Source organism: Cebus imitator, unplaced genomic scaffold (assembly GCF_001604975.1).
Source record: "Cebus imitator isolate Cc_AM_T3 unplaced genomic scaffold, Cebus_imitator-1.0 Scaffold30, whole genome shotgun sequence".
In the NCBI taxonomy this organism is placed as follows: Eukaryota; Metazoa; Chordata; class Mammalia; order Primates; family Cebidae; genus Cebus; species Cebus imitator.
Genome location: NW_016107345.1, coordinates 8,996,430 through 9,016,183, shown reverse-complemented (window position 1 = coordinate 9,016,183; position 19,754 = coordinate 8,996,430). Strand labels below are relative to the sequence as shown.

Here is a 19,754-nt window from a genome sequence, read left to right as displayed (position 1 = left end):
TATGGATCACTGTATTCCAGTTCCTTGACTGGAGAGTGGTAGGCAGGGATACAGCTGGACATAAGATGCAGGTTGAAGCAAGGACTCAAACATGTCCATGGCTCTCTTGCCTTTTCTGTTTACTTCACTCTGCATGCAGACTAGCTTCTTCCATGCGGTGAGAGATGCGGCTGGTGTCGAGCTTACACCTCAGAAATACCAACACTGGGGCCAACTCATCAGGGCCTGTTTGAAAAATCCTTATGAAAAACTGAGTGGTCTGCTTCAAGCCTGGACCAATTAACTGTGCTCTGGGGATGGAGTTAGGTAGGAAAATGGTTCATTCTGAGGTAGTGCTGTCCCTGAGTGGGGCAGAACATTCCCGTGATGAGGTGAGAAGGGACACTGTTCAGATGGTTCCATGGGTGTTCACTACACAAGTAGACAAGGCTGGATATAGTTTTTGATGTCATATGTTAACTGACACAGTCAAAATTTTAACTTTGGAAAATTTAACTCTCTGATCATTACTTCTAATACATTCTGAACTATATAAAATCCATACGGTTGGATATTGCCCCAAACCATTCCGTCTACTGTTTACGGCTTGCTTCCCACCCTAATACTTGGGTTCCTTCTTCCTCTGGTTGGTCTGGGCCCAGTGGATCCAAAATGGTCCTAGGGCCCTAAGCGTCTGTGTGAGGCTCCCCTGTGATATCTGAACCCTGGCCTTGGGGGCAGTGTGTGGCTGCTTCCAACCTTCTGTCCATTCAACCTGTCTCTTTCTTGCTCTTGATTTACTTTCTTTACTGTCAGATATCTCACCCTTCATACCAAGTATCTGAAATTGCTTGAAACTTGTTTTCTTCACTCACCACTTTTGTGACCTGCCTCAGTCTAGTTTGTCTTCTCTAGCTCCCCAGATTGGCACATACTGTTGGAAAAAATGCACCAGTGTACAGTTATGAAACTGAAAAATCTGTTGTATCAAAACTCTGAGAGCCTTTCTGTGCTTTGCAATCAAGCTGCTTCTCACTTGGCTCTCCTTCATACTGCTCACAGCAGCTGAGCCGTGATTTTATCCTACATGCCAAGCTGCTATATGTTACACACCTCTTGATCCCTGCACAGAGTAGGGAAACAATACAACGATTACTAAATCCATGAATTAGTGTATTACTGACGAGATAAAAGCCTTCATTCACCAAGCCAACTCACCATACTTGAGAAATGATGTAACTGCAGTCCAAAAAGATGAATTTCCACAGTGAGAAAGAGCCAGCATTAGAAATCTGACCAGCCTTTTTTTCCCCGAAAAGTTTAGAATGAGGTGAATTTTAATATTATGTGTATTGAAATTTATACCTCAGAAGTGGGTATAAATGGCTGTATATTGAAATATATATTTCAATATAAATGTAGCTTTTGCAATCTATTGGGCACCTAGATCTTTATGGTAGATATTCTTTTCTGTATGAATTTTTTAAATGTATCAAAAAAAAGGAGTCTACCTAACCTGTAAATATGTTCATGAAGAATTCATAATGACATACTATCCTAACATTTTGGTAAGTAGGGCCTCAACTCCAATAGTAGGTTGATCTCACTGAAAAAGCAAGAATAATCATCAAGGTTAATAACATCTATTTCACAAGTGAGATGGGGTAAAATCTCAATATGATTTGATAAAATAAAAATGAAAATGAGTCATGGAATATGTTATTAACACCATTAGTAAATCCATGATATAGGGGATATCTAAGTACAATTATCTGTCAGAAATCGTATCAACTATAACCTGTGAAATAGTTCAGTAAGTTTAAAATGCTTACAATAATTTGGATTAAAATAACTATTGGGCAAGCCATGCTGGCTCACACCTGTAATCCCAGCACTTTGGGAGGCTGAGGTGGGCAGATTACCTGAAGTCAGGAGTTTGATATCAGCCTGTTCAACATAGTGAAACCCCATCTCTACTAAAAATCCAAAAATTAGCCAGATATGGTGGCACATGCCTGTAATCCCAGTTACTTGGAAGGCTGAGGCAGAGGAATCGTTTGAACTGGGAGGTGGAGGTTGCAGTGGACTGAGATTACACCACTGCACTCTGGCCTGGGCAACAGAGCAAGACTCCATCTTGAAAAAACAAAACAAAACAAAACAAAACAAAATCCTAGATTATTGAAAAAGGAAAAAAATAATAACAGTTATGAAACTGATCTGGACGGATTTCCTACAGGATGGATGTTTATGCTGTAGCTTGGGATGAGATAAAATTTACTTTTTTAGAGGTGATCCTTTGTGAAAATAGTAGAAGACCTTTGGGGTGAGTGGCTGGCATTACATTAATGAAATTAAAAATAATATAAATAATATGAGGCATATGGAACCATATTTATTCACCAAAAAACTTTATATTTGGGAATGTGAGCCTAATGAAGTCTGCTTTGCGGAAATTCTGCCCAGTCACCAAGGCCTCTCTGAGGTGACAGCCCATTGCCCACAGCAACCATCACTTATTTTACACATAACTCTAACTCTTTGGCCACAGTTTATTGGGCCAAAATGAGCACTTCAGCCTGCCCTGTATGAATTTCAGGAGCATTGAAATCCTGTAAACTGAAGAATGAGGCAACCGTGCAACGGGAGCAGAAATGTTAAAGTACAATTTTCAGGTACAGTTGCATCCTGGCCCTTGCATGTGGCAACTGGATCCTTATAGTAAATCTCTCCTTTCTGCTTAAATTTAGGCTGGGTATGGTGGCTCATGCCTGCAATTTCAGCACTTTGGGAGGCCAATGTGGGAGGAACAGTTGAGGCCAGGAGTTTGGGGACCAGCGTGGGCAGTGTAGTGAGACCTCTGTCTCTCTAAAATATAAAAAATTAGCCAGGAGTGGTGGTGCAGGCCTATAGTCCAGCTATTTAGGAGGCTGAGGTGGGAGGATTGCCTGAACCTAGCAGGATGAGGCTTCAGTGAGCCGAGATCACACCATTGCACTCTATCCTGGGTGACAGAGTGAGACCCTGTCTCAAAAAAAAAAAAAAAAAGTAAATACCCCATGCTGAGGTTACGGTGAGATATACATATTCATACCTAGTTGGTGGTGTTGTAAATTTGTTATGTTTTCTGGGAAATATTTGACAACATGTAGTTAGAATATTTAAAAATGTTCGTATGTGTATTCTAGTTGTACCACTTCCAGGAGTATGGGAAATTTCTCAGATTCACATACTTGAATGTGCATCTCAGTGTAATTTATAATACTGAAAAATCAGAAAAAAGCTCAATGTTCCAATTTGGTGACTAGTTAATTATATCGGGGTATGCCCATATTTTGTAACATTATACAAATATTAGCATGTTTTAGAAAAATATTTAACCGGGTCATATATGTGTATAATAAATGAAAAAAGCAGAATAAAATTTCCCAAACTTTAAAATAATGTTTTGACTGGGGGAACTAAACATGACTTTCATTTTTATGTTATTCTATATCTTCTAACTTTCCTACAATGATAATGTATACAACTAGAACAATTCTGTTATTAAACAAATTACAAGTAAAATAATGTATTATTTTAGCATTATAGCAAGAGTTTTTTCTTTGTTATGTGAAAAACTAAAAAATTCAAAACATTGTGTTAATTTTGTGTCATGCAGTAGAACAAAATATTTTTTCTTTATCTTTTCAATGGCAGGATACAAAATCTATAACCAATAATATTAGACTATCAGTTGTATCAAAATTTAAATAAAAATATATTCATACTAATTCAAGGTTGTCTTATTTTAAAATAAAGTAGTATCTATTTTATGTATGAAGATAAACACATTGCAATAAAATTATTTTATTTTAAAGTAAATATAACTTTGCCAGATTTTAATTAACAGCAATTTAGGGAGATATATATATATATATATATATATATGTAGGATACATACTTTTTTTTAAAACAGGAAGGTATACTTTATGATATATAATCTTTTTACCACAAACTATATACACTTCTCAGATATTAAATCAAACAAATATACTAGGAGGATACTACTACTTGGGACCAGCGCAGCACTTTTACAGTAGTTCAACTTTTATATGTGACTTTAGTAACACCATTATACAAATAAGCCATCTCATGGGCATTGTTTTGGCAGTGTAAACCTGTAAGACATGGGTTGAATTTCACAAAAAGTTCTGAAACTTGACAACTACTGCTTAGCAAATCTTTGAACGAAATGTGCAGTAACAGGTGCAAGTGTGGCACGGTTGCTAATAGCTAAAAGCAGGCACAAAAGCTTTCCTGCCATTTGGAAATTGGACAGAACAATTTTGAACTCTGATCTCCTGTTGCTCCTCTAACAATTTAATACATTCTAAATACCTGTATGTGGAAATAAAAAGTAACAGGACGAAAGCAGACTAGGGAGACTGCATTTCTACCAGTAAAATTTCTCAAATCAACACATTCATTGAGTTTCTGACATTATTCTTTGAGCAGCTGTCATCTATCTAATGCAAAATGTGGCTTTGCTTTGTCTTGTTGCAAAGGGAAAGAAAAGCTTTTGTTCAGAGCTTTAGAAAAGTTGGTTCAGTCCACATAATCCATTTTCTCCCTCAATTCTGAAAAGTAGCTAATGCTCTTTTGGTGGTGAACTGCTTCAGAGGAACGTTCTCTTGCTCCTTCTTTCACAAAATTACTTTATGGATAGGTTTCCAACATGTCACTCAACCTCAAAACATGGTGCAGGCTTCTTGGTGGATGAGCTCACATTATCCGAGGGGCGGTAGGAAAGCGTGCTCATTTTTGTTGAAAGATTTGAGTGGGATTTGGCTTTTGGGGGAATATATTTTAGAAGCTGGAGAAAATATTTTTTAAATTTTTTCCCCAGAAAGCCATAAAAAAGAGGATTCAGGCAATTGTTAAAATAAGCTATACAAATGGTGATGGGCATGGCAGTGTCCACAATATCTGCAATTCTACAGTCATGTATGATGCCTAGTTGAATCAATACATCCAGAAAAGTGAATATTTGGTGGGGAATCCAGGAAAAGAAAAAGAAAAGCACAATTGCCATAATTATCTTAAAAATATCATCATTTCTTGGCTTGTTCTTCTGAATTTCATAGGCCTTCTTTAGGGCCTTCCAAATAAGAGTATAACTTGTAAGAATGATCAGAAAAGGAAGCAGGAAACCCAGAATATTTTTCGTCAGGCCCAGTCCTATTGGGAGGGTTGAATTTTGGGACTCATAATGGAAAGCACAAACTGTAATGTTGGTGTTCTCGATGAAAAATACATTTCGATGGATTACAGCTGGCAAACTGGCCAAGCCCGCCAGCAGCCAAATGATGATGCAGGTGACTTTGGCTACAAGCATTGTGCGTCGAAGGCGGGACTTCATTGGGTGAACAATAGCCAGGTATCGATCGATGCTGAGACATGTGAGTAGAAACACGCTAGCATACAGGTTGAAACTGACGCTGGCTGAAGCCATCTTACACAGGTAGTTGCCAAAGGGCCAGCGGTATTCCATAGCAGTGTAGACAGCCCACAGTGGCAAAGTCAGTAAAAAGCATAAGTCAGCCAGCGCTAAATTCAAAAGAAAAACACTGGCCACAGTCTTCAGTTTCATGTAAAAGTAAATGACTATCACCACCAAGCTGTTTCCAAATATTCCCACCACAAAGATGATACTGTATAAAGTAGGAATCATGACAAATATGTAATTATGCCTTCCAGCTTTGGGACAATCGTCTTGGATTCTTTTAATACCATCTTCAGTAGAAGAGTTGAGAATCATTTTGATTTCCTGGGTTGAATTTGTCACAAACACTATATCAAATGCACCTGGGGAAAATAAAAATAAAATGGTAAGAAAAGAATTCTAGTTGGAAACAAACAAACAAACAAACAAACATTCATTTCTCAGTTGTAAACCTAGTAACTCAACTTTAGTCTTAGGAAAAAATATTAGATCATATTTCCTAAGAAAACACTGTGAACTGTTAAAGTCTAAGAATGCACATTTAAATTTTAGAATGTAATTGCTTTTGTAGAGAATGGTAAGTATCATCCAGAGAAATGGAGTTTGGGTTCTATATGAATAAACCTATCTAGGTCCTTTCCCTGTTTTCTATAAGTAAATCATAGCTTCTAAATTGATTAAAAACATAACCTAAATCTTAGAAAATACTACTGAATTAAATTAGTTTTTCAGAAAGACCTGAAAGTTTTCCTGAGCTAAGCAAGATTAACTCATTTATCATTAACTTCAGAAGTGTGACACATTCATATCTTATTCTTTAAACCATTTCTTTCCTCTCACAATCTTTACTTAGGTATAAAGATTATTAGTATTCTCCCTTAAGTGGTCAGAATAGCTACCTTCAGGTAACTGACGAATTGGTCACTGTGGCAATTGATTTAAGAGGGTTAGGAGGGAGGGCTCAACTTTGAAGAATAGGATTTTTCCATGGTTTTCCAGGGCTCTGAAGTCAGTAACCACTTACTATTTAACTTCCAACTCAGTCTAGCAAAAGTGCATGAATCTTCTAACCTTCATACCTGCCAGTCATTTCTGAAGTTCACTCTGTGGTTAACTATTTGTGTAACAAAGATGTCAAATGAATAGGTTTGGCTAGTATTATCAAGAAAGTATGTCTTTAGTGAGGTCTTGAGAAGGCAGGATTTTTAGAATTCCGGGAAGAAGCAGATGCTCAGGAATGAGCTGCACAAAGACGTGCAAATATTTGCTGATTTCCTACATAATCAACAGTCAAACTATTTATTTATGTGATTTAGAAAATCAACACATTCTGCCCTGGATAAGAGTCCATCAGGAGGTCCCAGGAAGGAGACTGAAGGTGCAGTGAGAGTGATGTCACCGAATGTGGTGCAGCCACATTCTGAGGTGAAGGTCAGCATTGGGCACAGGCCAGGACAGCTAGGTGGGCAGATGTGCTAGGCACACAAATCCTGTTGCTCCGGTAGGAGCAAGTCCCCAGATGAACTTGGCTGAGCATTCTCTTGTAGCAGCATGCTCTGGGGAAGAAGAGGAGCAGAAGTAAGACACCACTGCCATGCCAAGTATGGTTGTACTTGGCATTCAGGAGAGCTGACACACGTTCTTAGAGTAGTGTTCATTTTGGTGCAAAGGGATGCTGTGCAAGGGATACAACCCCAGTAGTCAGCTTTGAAGAGATAACATATGTGAAGGAGTTCTTAAGTGGCCTCTTTGCCTTCTCTGAGTAAGTTGTTCTCCCTACCTAAGTTTTTGGTTGTATCCTTTTTGTATCTAGTTTATATAATCTACATCCTTTTCCTCTTTCACTCAGGGGGACATTAGCATTCACAAACAGGTGTTATCTACCCCAAATGTCTCATCTTTGGTAAAGTCTTCCCAACTTTTCTGAGCACTTTGACACTTTGGATGTAGGTTTGATACCTTTTTTTTTTTTTTTTTTTTGCATTTTATAAACCTAAATTTTCTTTCTTATTTTTTTTTTCCCCATTTATTGTTCTGTGGCCAGGCTGGAGTGCAGTGGCGTGAAACTGGTTCACTGCAACCTCCGCCTCCCAGGTTCAAGCGATTCTCATGCCTCGGCTTCCCTAGTAGCTGGGACTACCAGTGTGCACCACCATGCCCAGCTAATTTTTGTATTTTTAGTAGAGACAGGGTTTTGCCATGTTTGCCAGGCTGCTCTTGAACTCCTGACTTCAGGTGATCCACCCACCTTGGCCTCCCAAAGTGCAGGGATTACAGGCGTGAGCCATGATCCCAACCTTGACACTTTATAATCATCTGTTGACATATCTATGTTCTCCACTGGTCTGTCAGTTGCTTGTGGGGAGAGGCTGTTTAAAGTTTACTAGTGTTTCCTTGTTTCCTTGTTTACTAGTGTAGGCCCTGGTACATTCCAGGAGGCAGATGATAAATGTCTTATGAATGAGAGGCTGAATGGACAAATGAATGGGTGAACAGCACATAACTTGCAGCTATGAATATAGAGTATTGAGACTAATTTCTGTGAAATTACATCTTAGTCCCTGCAGAGTTTCACAAAGAGTACTCAATGTCAACCTGGGCCTCACCTTGGAAAAGAAAACAGAAACAAAACTGAAACAAAATAAACAGAAAATTCCTTGGTGCTCTTCAAACTTGTGGTTTAGAAAACAGAAGATGAAAAGAAGAAATAATTTAACAGAAACTAGGGCTAGGCTTTTAGGGAGGTATGACTAGTTCTTCCTCACCCAGAGGATTTCCCTATACCTTGTTGATTTTCCAGTTCATCTTATTATTGTTTCTGAACTTACGCCAACTTAGAAGTATAAATTCATTTATATAAACACATCTTCTTTATTAAAAATTAATTAGTCATTAAAGGGTTATGGCTAGCAGTCATTTGTGCCTTAATGTGGATTAATGTACCTATTTGCTATCCTTTTAACCATCTATTAGAGATCAGCTGGATTTTGCTTAGAAAAAAATTAGAAATATAAAGGTTAAGGAACCTCAAATGTTGAAAATGGCCTGGGTGAACTCCATAAGTAAAAATGAAGGCAGAGGTAAATATTTGGTTCAGCTTGGGCATAAGGGCAGTAAAAAATAGATGGGAACACACTTTATGCTCTAGAATCCCTTGGGTGACCTGAGCTGTGAGAACAGGGAGGAAATTTTCTTCTCCTTCTTCCCCACTTGACTCTACTTTGACAGCACACAACTCATGTGGGTTCCATTAATCCTGTGTTTGGAGTAAGTAGAATTTTATTAACTAGTCTCAAACTATAACCAGCATCCATAATACAATTTCTATGGGTAAAAGTCTGCATTTGTGAGAACCAATTTATGAACATAGTTTTGTACTCCAACTCCTTCACAGGCTGTCAGCCTTTTCTTCAGTTATGACTGATTCATATTGACTGGTATTTAATATATAAAAGGCTGCTTTGAACAGCTAAGGGAGCATCCCTGGAAACTTCAGCGAGGTATTATTATCGTAAAGAAAATTCACTTGAAAGAATATGGACATAGCACTGAATATACCAATCAAAAGAACATTTTACATAAATGTTTGTGTAATAACCAAGACTCTCTACCCAGGAAGGAAACAGATTTTCTCATACTTGAGGGTGGAGGAAAAAGGGAGAAGAATTTTAGGTGATAGAAACAGTGGAAGGAAGCACAGGGAAGCAGAAATGCAAATAGCACATTCAGTGGATATTGATCAATGCATCACATGTTCACTGAACACCTACTATGTGTGGGTGTCCAGGATGCAAAGTGAATAAACTCACAGCTCTCCTCCTCTGCACTGTTTGAGTCTACCTGGGGGGACAGGAGCCTTAAACACAGTATTATCTTTAGTGTGTTGAATGTTATATCAGAGGCCTGTGGAATACTCTGTGTTTATCACTGACCCAGCTTGGTGGGGAGTGCAGGCTTTGGAGGAGGGATGGTGAGAGGACAGTGAGGGGGAGGGAGGGATCACGAGATGGCACCTGGAGACCGACCAGCCAAGGTGGAGTAGCGATGGTGTCATCACTTGAACTTCCCCCTTCTTACTAATGCCTGCAGCATCATCTATGGGAAACAGCTCTCGTAAATTAACAGATATTGCACAATCCTCTTGAGGGTGTGGGATCTGGATGTGCACTGGGTATTTCTACATGGGACAGTGACATAGGCCATTTCCCAGTCTGCCCTGCTGCTACTGATAATCTTCCCTAGAGAAATTTGTTTCTATGGAGAGAAGGAAAGGTGGGACTTTTGTGATTGATAGTTACTTTGGATTGATGATAAATGAGTGTGAAATAGTGGGGCTCTTTTTTCTTTGAAGCAGAAAGGATACTACTTTGGTGAGAAGTTGAAGGAGAGAGAGATGTAATTGACTAGAAAACCAAATTTGTGAGTCCTAGAAAGCAGCTATGTTTCAGCTACATCCTGCTTTTTTTTCCCTGGAAGGATTATAGGTAGGTAGAACACTGATTGAAAACACAGAAGGATCTACCTCTTCCAATTTTTCCTATTTCTGATCTTAGTATTCCTTTTATCCAAGTTCTGTGGCTTATATGAATTCCATAGCACTATTTTCCCTTAGGGAAGGGAAGATGAATTTGGGGTTGAAAGACTTGAAATGGAATCCTCCATTGCCACATACAAATCTGTGTGGCTCTGGGTGTCATCCAATTTCTCTGAACATAACCCTCAGTTTTTTCATCTGTAGGAAACAAGAACAGTGACATTTATTACACGTGATCTTTGTAGGAATAAAATGAGATAATGTGACAGCACTTGGTATATCTTTCACATATTGCTTAATGAATATGTTTTACTTAAATCTTCATTACTATTTTTTGAATACAAGGCAAACATTGATTCAGAACAGCCATGGGTTAAGAACGCATGAGAGTAAAGAAAAATGTTTATCATAGGTAAGTTCCTTCTGTTGCCATTAAAAGTCTAAAAATTCCAGGTTTTTGTTCTTTTGACGTATGAGTAAAAATAATCTTAAGCAGCTGAATAAATATGTCGAGAGTCAGGTGGGAACCTCAAGTCTGTGGCAAACAAAGGTGTTGGCTCATTGTGGCCAACCACAGTTATTTAACAGTTGCTTTTTTAAGAGTTACCTCATATTCTTTGACAGCTTCCCTGGTTCTTAAAGCATAAGAATGAAGATTTTCTTTCCTTTTTTTTTTAATTCTAAGAATGCTTTTCCCAAGACTTTTGATTAGAATATTAATACCTTCTTAAGCTTTTAGGCAAGCCAAAACCAATCTAATTAAATTGTTCATTACAAGTCTTTTTAAAACTAGTTTGCAATCTAAAGAAAAAAAAAATACCCCATAGTTTCCTATGATAATAAAGAGAGAACTAAAACACCAAGTAATTACATTTAGAATAATCTTCTATCAAAGTATCTCTCTCAAGCATCAGAAAGAGTAGGCCAGTGTTTGTAAGCCATTTGCTTACAGTGTTGGACAGCCCAATAAACCATCCTCTTCAATAAACTATTGTCTTTATTGTTCCTATTTTATAATTCAGAATTAGAAAGCAACTGTTTCTGCTTCTACATTGCTTCTCCCGCCCCACTCCACCACAGTAATGCCACAGGACATAACGGATAGCTGTTCACTTGTGAATTCATTGACTCATAGAAATTGGCTCTAATATTTTTAGAGTTTTTAACTTGTTTCTTTTTCAGATCTACTTGTTCTTATTTCTTAGCCCTCTGTTCCTATTTTATGAATTCTACTTCATTTTCCCTAACATTTTGAATATATGTCTGTTAAGAATATCTACACAATTGTTTTACTATTTATAGTTCCTCAGGTATAAATTCTATTTATTACACCTATGAACACTGTTTCTTGATCATGGCCTTCTGCTTAGGTTTTGTAATCTCTGACTGTTCATTTTTGGTGGGAAGGCTGAGTATCTGGATGATGGTAGGCTATGAAGCTTCAGCTTGGGCGTACAGCAGTCCCTTGATCTGGAATAATTTTTAATGCTCTTTTCTGAGCTTAGTTTTCAACCGTGTGTGTGTGTGTTAGTTTTCAACCATATATATATATATATATTTGCAGATACTACATGTCTACAGTATTTAGTAAATTAGTATCTATACCACTCTCAAGCAAAAGTTTTCCAGACTTTCATCATGAATAGGTAGTGACTTTTCAGTTCCTGGCAACACAGCTTAAATTGCCTTTAGTACATGTGTCTAGTGGTCCTGTCTTTCATACTGCCAAAGTCACTGGAACTTTATCTCAGCTGTGTTATCTAGTGTTAGTCCTGCTCTGGCCCAATGTCTTAATTTTTATTCAGAGCTGTGATCTGGCATTTTGTATTTAAGGCAGGAAGGGCAGATTCCTTGCCTGCTTTGTCCATTTCATCTTTACTGAGTTTGCCCTACATGTTATTTGGAGGTGATAATTTCCAAATAAGTTGCTTAAACCTAATAGCTTTGGATTATAGTCATGACTTTTGATGAAGCATTTGAGCCTTTACAAATTGTATTTGCCTCCATACTGGGAAACCTGGCAGCCATGAAGAGGGAAGCATGGCAGACCACCTGGCACCATGGGGCAAGAGACAAATACTGCTTTCAAGTCAGATGCATGGGAGAATGCCATGATCTTGGTTGGTAATCCTAGCCCAACTTCATGTTAAATGCTTTCTTTGGAGATGTTTATGTTCACCTCTGCAATTCCTGAGTGAATATTTCTGTCAATGTAAGACATTTAATTAAATAATTAATGTCATATTAATTAAGTACTTAAGATTCAATCTCCTCAAACTTAATAAATGGCTCTCTGATATATATACATGGTAAATAGTGGCTTCTGGCCCTCTTCCCAAGTCAATATCATCCACTGTTGTCTGACCTCACAAGAAATAAAAACAAGGCAAGCTGCTTTATTAATTCTGCATGTACCAATTGTGACTAACTGTGGTGACAGTGGTTAAATGTTCCATCCTTTCCAACTAGCCCCCCTTGCTTATCCAAAATAACTACAAACCCAAAGAACCCAGCTTTATGAAAGGAAATTCAGAAACTTTATAATTTATATTGAAATTTCTATTCAGGATATCAATTTCAATGAAAGTAAAATGTTAATCTCACATTTTAGCTTCTTGGGAATTGTTCAAGACTACTGTATATTAATGAAACTCTAAACTACAATTAAACTTCTCTCTACTCTAGAAATTCCTACTTACCATAAACTAACTTGGTTGTGATGAATGTCCCAATTCCTCCCATACACATCACTATCTCAAATTCTTGGCTATTTTTGTTTTTATTTCAAAAAGTAAAGACAAACAGGCAGCAATGAAAGATATGTGATCAAGCCTAATTTACATGCTTTAAAAATCTTCCTTTGACACAAGAACAGAAAACCAAACACCACATGTTCTCATTCATAAGTGGGTGCTGAACAATGAGAACACAGGGACACAGGGAGGGGAACATCGCACACTGGGGCCTGGGGCGTGGGGGGCTAGGAGAGGAACAGCAGGGGGTTGGGTGATTGGGGAGGGATTGCATTAGGAGAAATACCTAATGTAGATGATGGGGCAATGGATGCAGCAAACCACCACCATGGTACGTGTATACCTATTTAACAAACCTGCATGATCTGCACATGTGCCCTAGAGCTTAAAGTATAATAATAATAAAACATCTTCCCTTGACATGTTGGTGCTAGAAAATGCTCTTATGTTAAATATAAAAGGCCATGAATGGCATTCCAGGGTGTCTGGAGAGAGGAGACTCCAGAGACTAGGAGAAAAGAAAAATAAAACCTGACTTTGAAGAAGGCCTATAAGTAAATGAACCCCTGTCCTCTTACACTCCCAAATTCTTCAAACTTACGGACTCATAGAATTTTCCCACAAGAATTATTGTCACATTTCAATGGTTAGTATCTCAGCCATCATGGGGGAGGAAACATCATTTTTAATAATATGACTCTTGCAAACTACTCACAAGCTTTTCAACAGAGAAAAAGGCAGCACTGATGTGGGCTTAGTCAATAATAATTGCTTCACCCAACTTGTGAATAAAACCACAGATTTCGTATATGACGCCACCTCACTTTTATTTCTTTGAAACTTTAATTCAGCAGCAGCAACTATTTATCTTATGTCAAATTCCATTTTAAGGGGTGTGAGGAAAGTTATTGGGGAGGAAAAGAGGCACTTATTAATTTGTACCCTTAAGAAATTATGATAATATTACAGAATTTATATGTATTATGGGTTTTATGTTAGGGTTATTGGCCACATGGCAATTCATTTTAAAGCTTTTAACATTATACAAACCACATAATCATAAATTTTAAATGAAACTAGAATATTCAATATACTGTACATGTTTCTCCAAATTGCTCGATATTCTGATTGCAGAAGAAATATTCTTTAATCATAGTCTGCAAATTGGTGGAAAATGCGGGAGTAGACTGAGGTTTTAATTTTAGCTTTCCTACTTGTTAGCTGGGTGACCCTGAACCAGTCATTTAGCTTCCCTAAACCTCTGTATCCTCAGGGAGTTGGTTATATTCTTTGAAAAGAATCTTCTAAAGCACTGAAATTTTATAATCCTTCCTTTGAATAGGTATGCATCTTTTGACGAGAAGGGCAAAATTGCTTGACAAGTAGAATAACAATTTCAAGAATTATAATAAGGCAGTTGATTAATGCTATCATATATTGTTAAATCAGCTATCAATATAGATACTTTTAATCCCACATTGATTTAATAATATTCTGTATTAAATACAAGAACTCTTTGTATTAAAACAACAAAGTGAAAAAAAATTTATCTTTTACTCAAGATAAGTAAAGAAACTCAATGTAAGATTATGATAGGCACAGTTTTTCCTTTCCTTTAAAAAATTGACTATTACTCAAAGAAATATTTTTCAAGCACAACATTTAGATAGCTGGTTGTGGTCCTAGACTAATGAAGTCAATGTTACCAGTTTGGGCCCTACCTAGTTTGTTTCATTCCATTTATGGCCAAAGGCTGTAAACCCTTTCAGGCATCCCTTTTGTTATTTATTGACACTACCAGGTGAAGTAGTACAGTTTGGAACATGGTCAAAAATCAAAATTAAAAGCTTGTCATGAAGTTGGAGAGTCAAGATTACACGGTCCTATGAAGAGGGGGGCACAACGTGATACTGTTAACATAGAAAATTGACCTATTCTCAGATTCTTTGTAACAAAATACAACTTTTTAAAGTTTAGCAATTAGTTAATGTGGTCTAATTGCTCAGATAAAAAAACAGAGGTGAGGGCAGAGTATCAGAAGTGACCTTCAAGAGAAAGTTTCAACATTCTGAAGAGTTAAAGGGCCTTTAAGAAAACTAATGCTATAAGGGTCATATTTATTTGATTTGATCACGTAGTTTCCTTTTCTTCAAACACAATTTTGTATGCATTATAGTTCTTTTTACTTTTTTTTTTTTTTTTAACATCAAAATGCTGTAAAAACTGAGGAACAGCAGAACAATCTGGCAGAGAAAGCACTGGACTTCCGTCCTAGCAAACAGTCTGCTCTGCCAGTAACCAGCAGCACAATCTTACAGAGGCAGTTTAATCTTTCACTCTGTTTTCCTTTAAATATTGCAAAATATTTAGAATGGGAATATCAACAGCTGTTCTCACCTCTATTTTATGGACTGCTAAAAATAAAAAGTAAGTTCTTTGGAAGACATAAAAGCATTTTTAAAATATAAAAGGGTAAATAAAATGAATTTAATTAAAGAAAGTTCAGACTTTGAAAATAACTGCTAAATTTTTTTATTCAGAAGCTCAGCAGAAATATTTTTCATTAGTATAATGCTTTTATTTGAAGAATTATAACAAGGCACTTGATTAACCCTGAAAGTAAAGTAAAATAGTAGATTTTGAATTGCTTCTACATTTAATACTTGTGGCAGCAAATATTTGGGTACAAACTGACCCCTCAGGGCAAATCTGACCAACAGATATATTTTCTTTGGTCACCAGAGCATTTACAGCTTTGGGGATTTGAATTCTCTGTAGTTCACTAATACCCCTCTATTTTCTGGTTCTTTAGTTCAGTGCTGTCCAAAAGAAATACAAAGTGAGACACATATATAATTATAATTTTTCTATTAAAAACATTTAAAATGTAAAAACAGGTGACATTAATTTTGATAAAATACTTTATTTAATGCAATATAACCAAACTATTGTCATTTCAACATGTAATCAATATAAAATTATTAAGATACTTTACATTTTTTGTACCATGTCTTCAAAACCCAGAGTATAATTTATGCTTCCAGGACACCTCAGTTAGACTAGCCACATTTCAAACGCTCATCACACTGGGCTGGCTGCTGTACTGAAAGCACAGTGTAGGTGCTTTACTCATGGAAGTCCCCTAGGTGGCCCCTCCAGGAATGGTTCTGAAAGTGTGGTTCCTGAAACAACAGCATCATCATCACCCAGGAATTTGTTAGAAATGCAAATTTCTGACCCCACTACAGACCTACTGAATCAGAAACTCTGTGGGTGGGGTTCAGCAAGCTGTGTTTAATGAGCCCTCCAGGTAATTCTGATACACACCAATATTTGAAAAGCACTACCTTGTAGGCAACTTAATTTGCAACTCTGGCTTAAATGCTGATAATCCTGATTAACAGGCAAAACCAAATCCAACAAACAATAAAAGTACACTCAGCTAAAATGTTTTCATTTAACCTTTATGAGGCATCAAAAACTAAATATGAGAAACTTACTCATTAAACTGCATATTTCTATTACACATTCAGGACTGGCATAAAGTGTGCCTAGCAGGATGTCATCTAGTAAAATCCCCTTTTCAGCTGCTCATAGATATCTGAAATTCCTATAATTCACATAGGGTGGAATACCCACCTTCATACTGTCTCAGGCAGAACTAACATCTACCTGAGAAGAAACCCAATGGCTCAGGTGAGAACCAGAGTTAAGACAGTAGGAAGAGCATAGTGGTGGGAACCAAAAGTTCTGAATCAAGCACATGATTTACCTCCTATGAACTGTGGGGCCTTTGGCCTTTCACTTGACCTAGGAATATCATTTTCTCCCTCTGGAAAATGATGGTAATGATAATGTTCATGATGAGGATGATGAAGCAGCAAGCATGTGTCCAGTCTGGTGCAAAACATTGTTGAAAACACTGAATGAGATCATGGATCTGGAAATGCTATGAGATCCTAGAGCTTTGGGACTTTTGTTGGTGTGATTAAGTTCACACTGTGGTGTAAATGACTAATTTAATTTTTTTTCTGTGAACAAGCTTGTAAGATCCCATAATACAGTTTCCACTTTATCACAGGAAAAAATATATACTTCTCATCTTTTACATATATTTCNAAAGTGGGAAACTGCACGGGGTGCTAGAAGTGGAAGAAACTAAAGTACCAGCAAGGGGTGGAAAGACTCAGAGAGGGCATGCTGAAAGGCACTGCTGAGAGGCTGTTTGGACCAGACTGTTTTGTTAGCTCTGAGAATTCCTTTTGACTATTGCATAATTTTAAAACATAAATTACAATGACATTACATCTCTGTAATAAAAATATTCAGACCATTCTATCTACTAGTATCTATCACTCCATTTCCTTTCCATGTTAGGCTACTTGCGTTTTCTAATTAAATAGCCTGTGATAAGAGACACGGATGCCAGGCCAATGAAAGGTAAACAACACTTTGCCAAGTGAAAAATAAGATGAGCTACCGGTGACTGTTGCTTCCTGTGAAAACTTCATTAGCAATAAATGAGTTACCAGATGTCACACATCAGATTTGAAATTAAAATATATTCTCAGTCGTTGTGTGGTGTCTGAGCAGAAGTTAAAAATGAACTATTTCCAAGAGAATTGTATAGAATAATGCACCATTTTTGCCTTCTGATTTTTGTTCCTCCTCTAAATGTAAAATAAAATGCACCTCCCAGGTTGTGAAGTAGAAATATAGCATTTCTGCATAGAAGGCTATGTAGGGAAGTGGCACATTGCTCATAGAGCAGTAACTGCTTAAAGACAGCAGAAATTTTTGGAACATCCTGTACCACACCAAGACCATCATCTCCTCATTTTTTTTTAACTTTGCCATTGCAAGTTCTCCTTTTCTCACCTTCACGTTCAGCATATGATTTCTGCTTTTATTACTAGCAACAGAACTGTTCAAGTCAGCAACTGCCAATGTTGACTCCACTCTTTCTGAACGCTGCTATGACAACCCTGGTAGTGCTTTTTGTCTTCAGGAGATATTAAAACTCTGTCCTCTGGTTCTTCCAGCTGGCTAAGCTGAGGCTCTTCCTGTTCTCAAAGTTACAAGTCACCAATCCGAAAGCAATTATGGTTAGGGAAGGAACCCCACAGCAGGAAAGAGAAGAGTACAATTTCATTAGGTCCAGCAGAAACTTCAAATGATAAGCCAGTGTGATAGAAATATCTAACACTCTCTAGTTTTTATAAACAAATAATTTTGGCTGAACTTCTTCAGCCCAGTTCCTTTGCAGTTTCAAAATTTTTGCAGTTACTGGTTCCAGCTGTAGATCATGGTCACTTGAAATCATTTGTTTATTTTTCTTTTCCTCAATTAATTTTGGTTCTTATCTCTTGCCAGCTAGGTGAAACTTATAAATCAAACTAAGAGGGTAAAAGTGAATTATCATTCTCAATCTCCTTTTGGAGAAATATTTACATGGAACTTCTCTCTACATAGAAGTTCCCTGAAGCACCTAACAGTTTACTTCTGGATCATTAACTATTCATCAGATTCGGGGATGTGGAAGCTGCTGGCCTTTGGCTTTCACAGGGAAGATGGAGCATTTTTGAGATGATTTCTATCAATGAGGAAAAGGTCAATTAAATCTTTCACCTTCATAACTTTAGCCCAAAATGACATACAATTGTTTAAGTTTAATATACAATTATTTTATACTTCTTTTTGTTTCTGCTGATTAATAGAAAGGACTTATAATAGTGGCTTAAATATTAGCAATAGTAACACTGATCCCTTATTATTAATTGGATGCTTACTATGTGCCAAGTGTTGCATTCATTGCTTTCATTTCTATAAGAGACCTATGAGGGAAGGCATCATTATTCCCATTTCTCGGGTGAAGAAACAGGAATAGAAAGCAGGCCCTTATATTTTTGACATCCTGAAAGTAATGTTTCAAGGCTTTGTTATTATTTTTGTTTTTTTGGTATGGTCATCTCTTCATACAGTGCCTCTCAATAGGGGTGATTTTGCACTCCAGTGATATTTGGCAGTGTCTGGAGACATTTTTGATTGTCCCAATGTGGGAGAGGGAGGTGTGTGGGGTATTAACTAGCATCTAGCAGGCAGAGACCAGTGATACTGCTAACCATTTTACAATGCATGGGACAGGCTCCCACACCAAAGAATTATCTAATCGAAAATGTCAATAGTGTTGCTACTGAAAAGCCCTGCTCTGGCCCTTTTTGTTTTAACCTTTGATAATTTGTATCTCTCAACTTTTATTGAATCAATTAACTGTACACTGAATTCCATTGGTGGCTTTTGTTTCATGCATTATATTTTCCCATGAAAACTACAGATTCCTCACAAAAGATAAAATCCTATTGGGTAACCACTCAGAAGTCTAAAGCTTTGTCAGGTGCTTAGTAGGAGCTCTCAAACAGGGAGTTGACTAAATATCTGCTATGGCAAGCATTTTTCATAACTTCAGGATTTTTGCTGAAGAGGGAATTTGAGCTCAGATTCATCATTAGGGTTTCAAGAGATTAATGGCTGTTGTGGTGGCCCCAAGGTCTGCACTGAAAGGAGGAAGCCACCTAGTCCGGAAGTCAAACTCTGCCCTCTTGTGGTATCACTGCCATAGACACTGCAGGGAATGTGACTGAGGGTCACAGGGCTTCATTCTGTATCCTTGGGTCTGAACTGACAGCAATTTGAAGTGTAAATTCAGCTGTGCATTCACCTTAGGCCTTTTCTTCTTTGTAGAACAGTACATTAAATATAACATGTAATCAGGTCTTTCATTAGAACTAAACCAAATAGAGGGAAGCGAGAAAGAGAGAAGACAAGCATACCTAGTTATAAATGTTACTTTCTGGAAGCTTGAAAATTGCAGAGTTTCACTTACTTAGTTTGACTCTCTGTTACTTGCCTTCTCTACAAAACTACTCTTCTGACTAATAAAGGCATGGTGCAGTTTTCTGTAGGCAAGGAGAAATAATTCTGGGAAAAAGCTTTCTAAGGAGCA

The 19,754-nt window shown here is 37.3% G+C and overlaps 1 protein-coding gene across 1 annotated transcript in view; it reads right to left on the bottom strand.

Annotated features, from left to right (window-relative positions):
- Positions 1-3,812: 3,812 nt before the first annotated feature.
- Positions 3,813-19,754, bottom strand: part of AGTR1 (angiotensin II receptor type 1) — a 45,835-nt gene continuing 29,893 nt past the window's right edge. Inside the window, exon 3 of the mRNA XM_017523799.1 lies at positions 3,813-5,826. Within this exon, the coding sequence (XP_017379288.1) occupies positions 4,700-5,779 (1,080 nt within the window). The 5' untranslated portion in view covers positions 5,780-5,826 and the 3' untranslated portion in view covers positions 3,813-4,699. The remainder of the gene's footprint in view (positions 5,827-19,754) is intronic.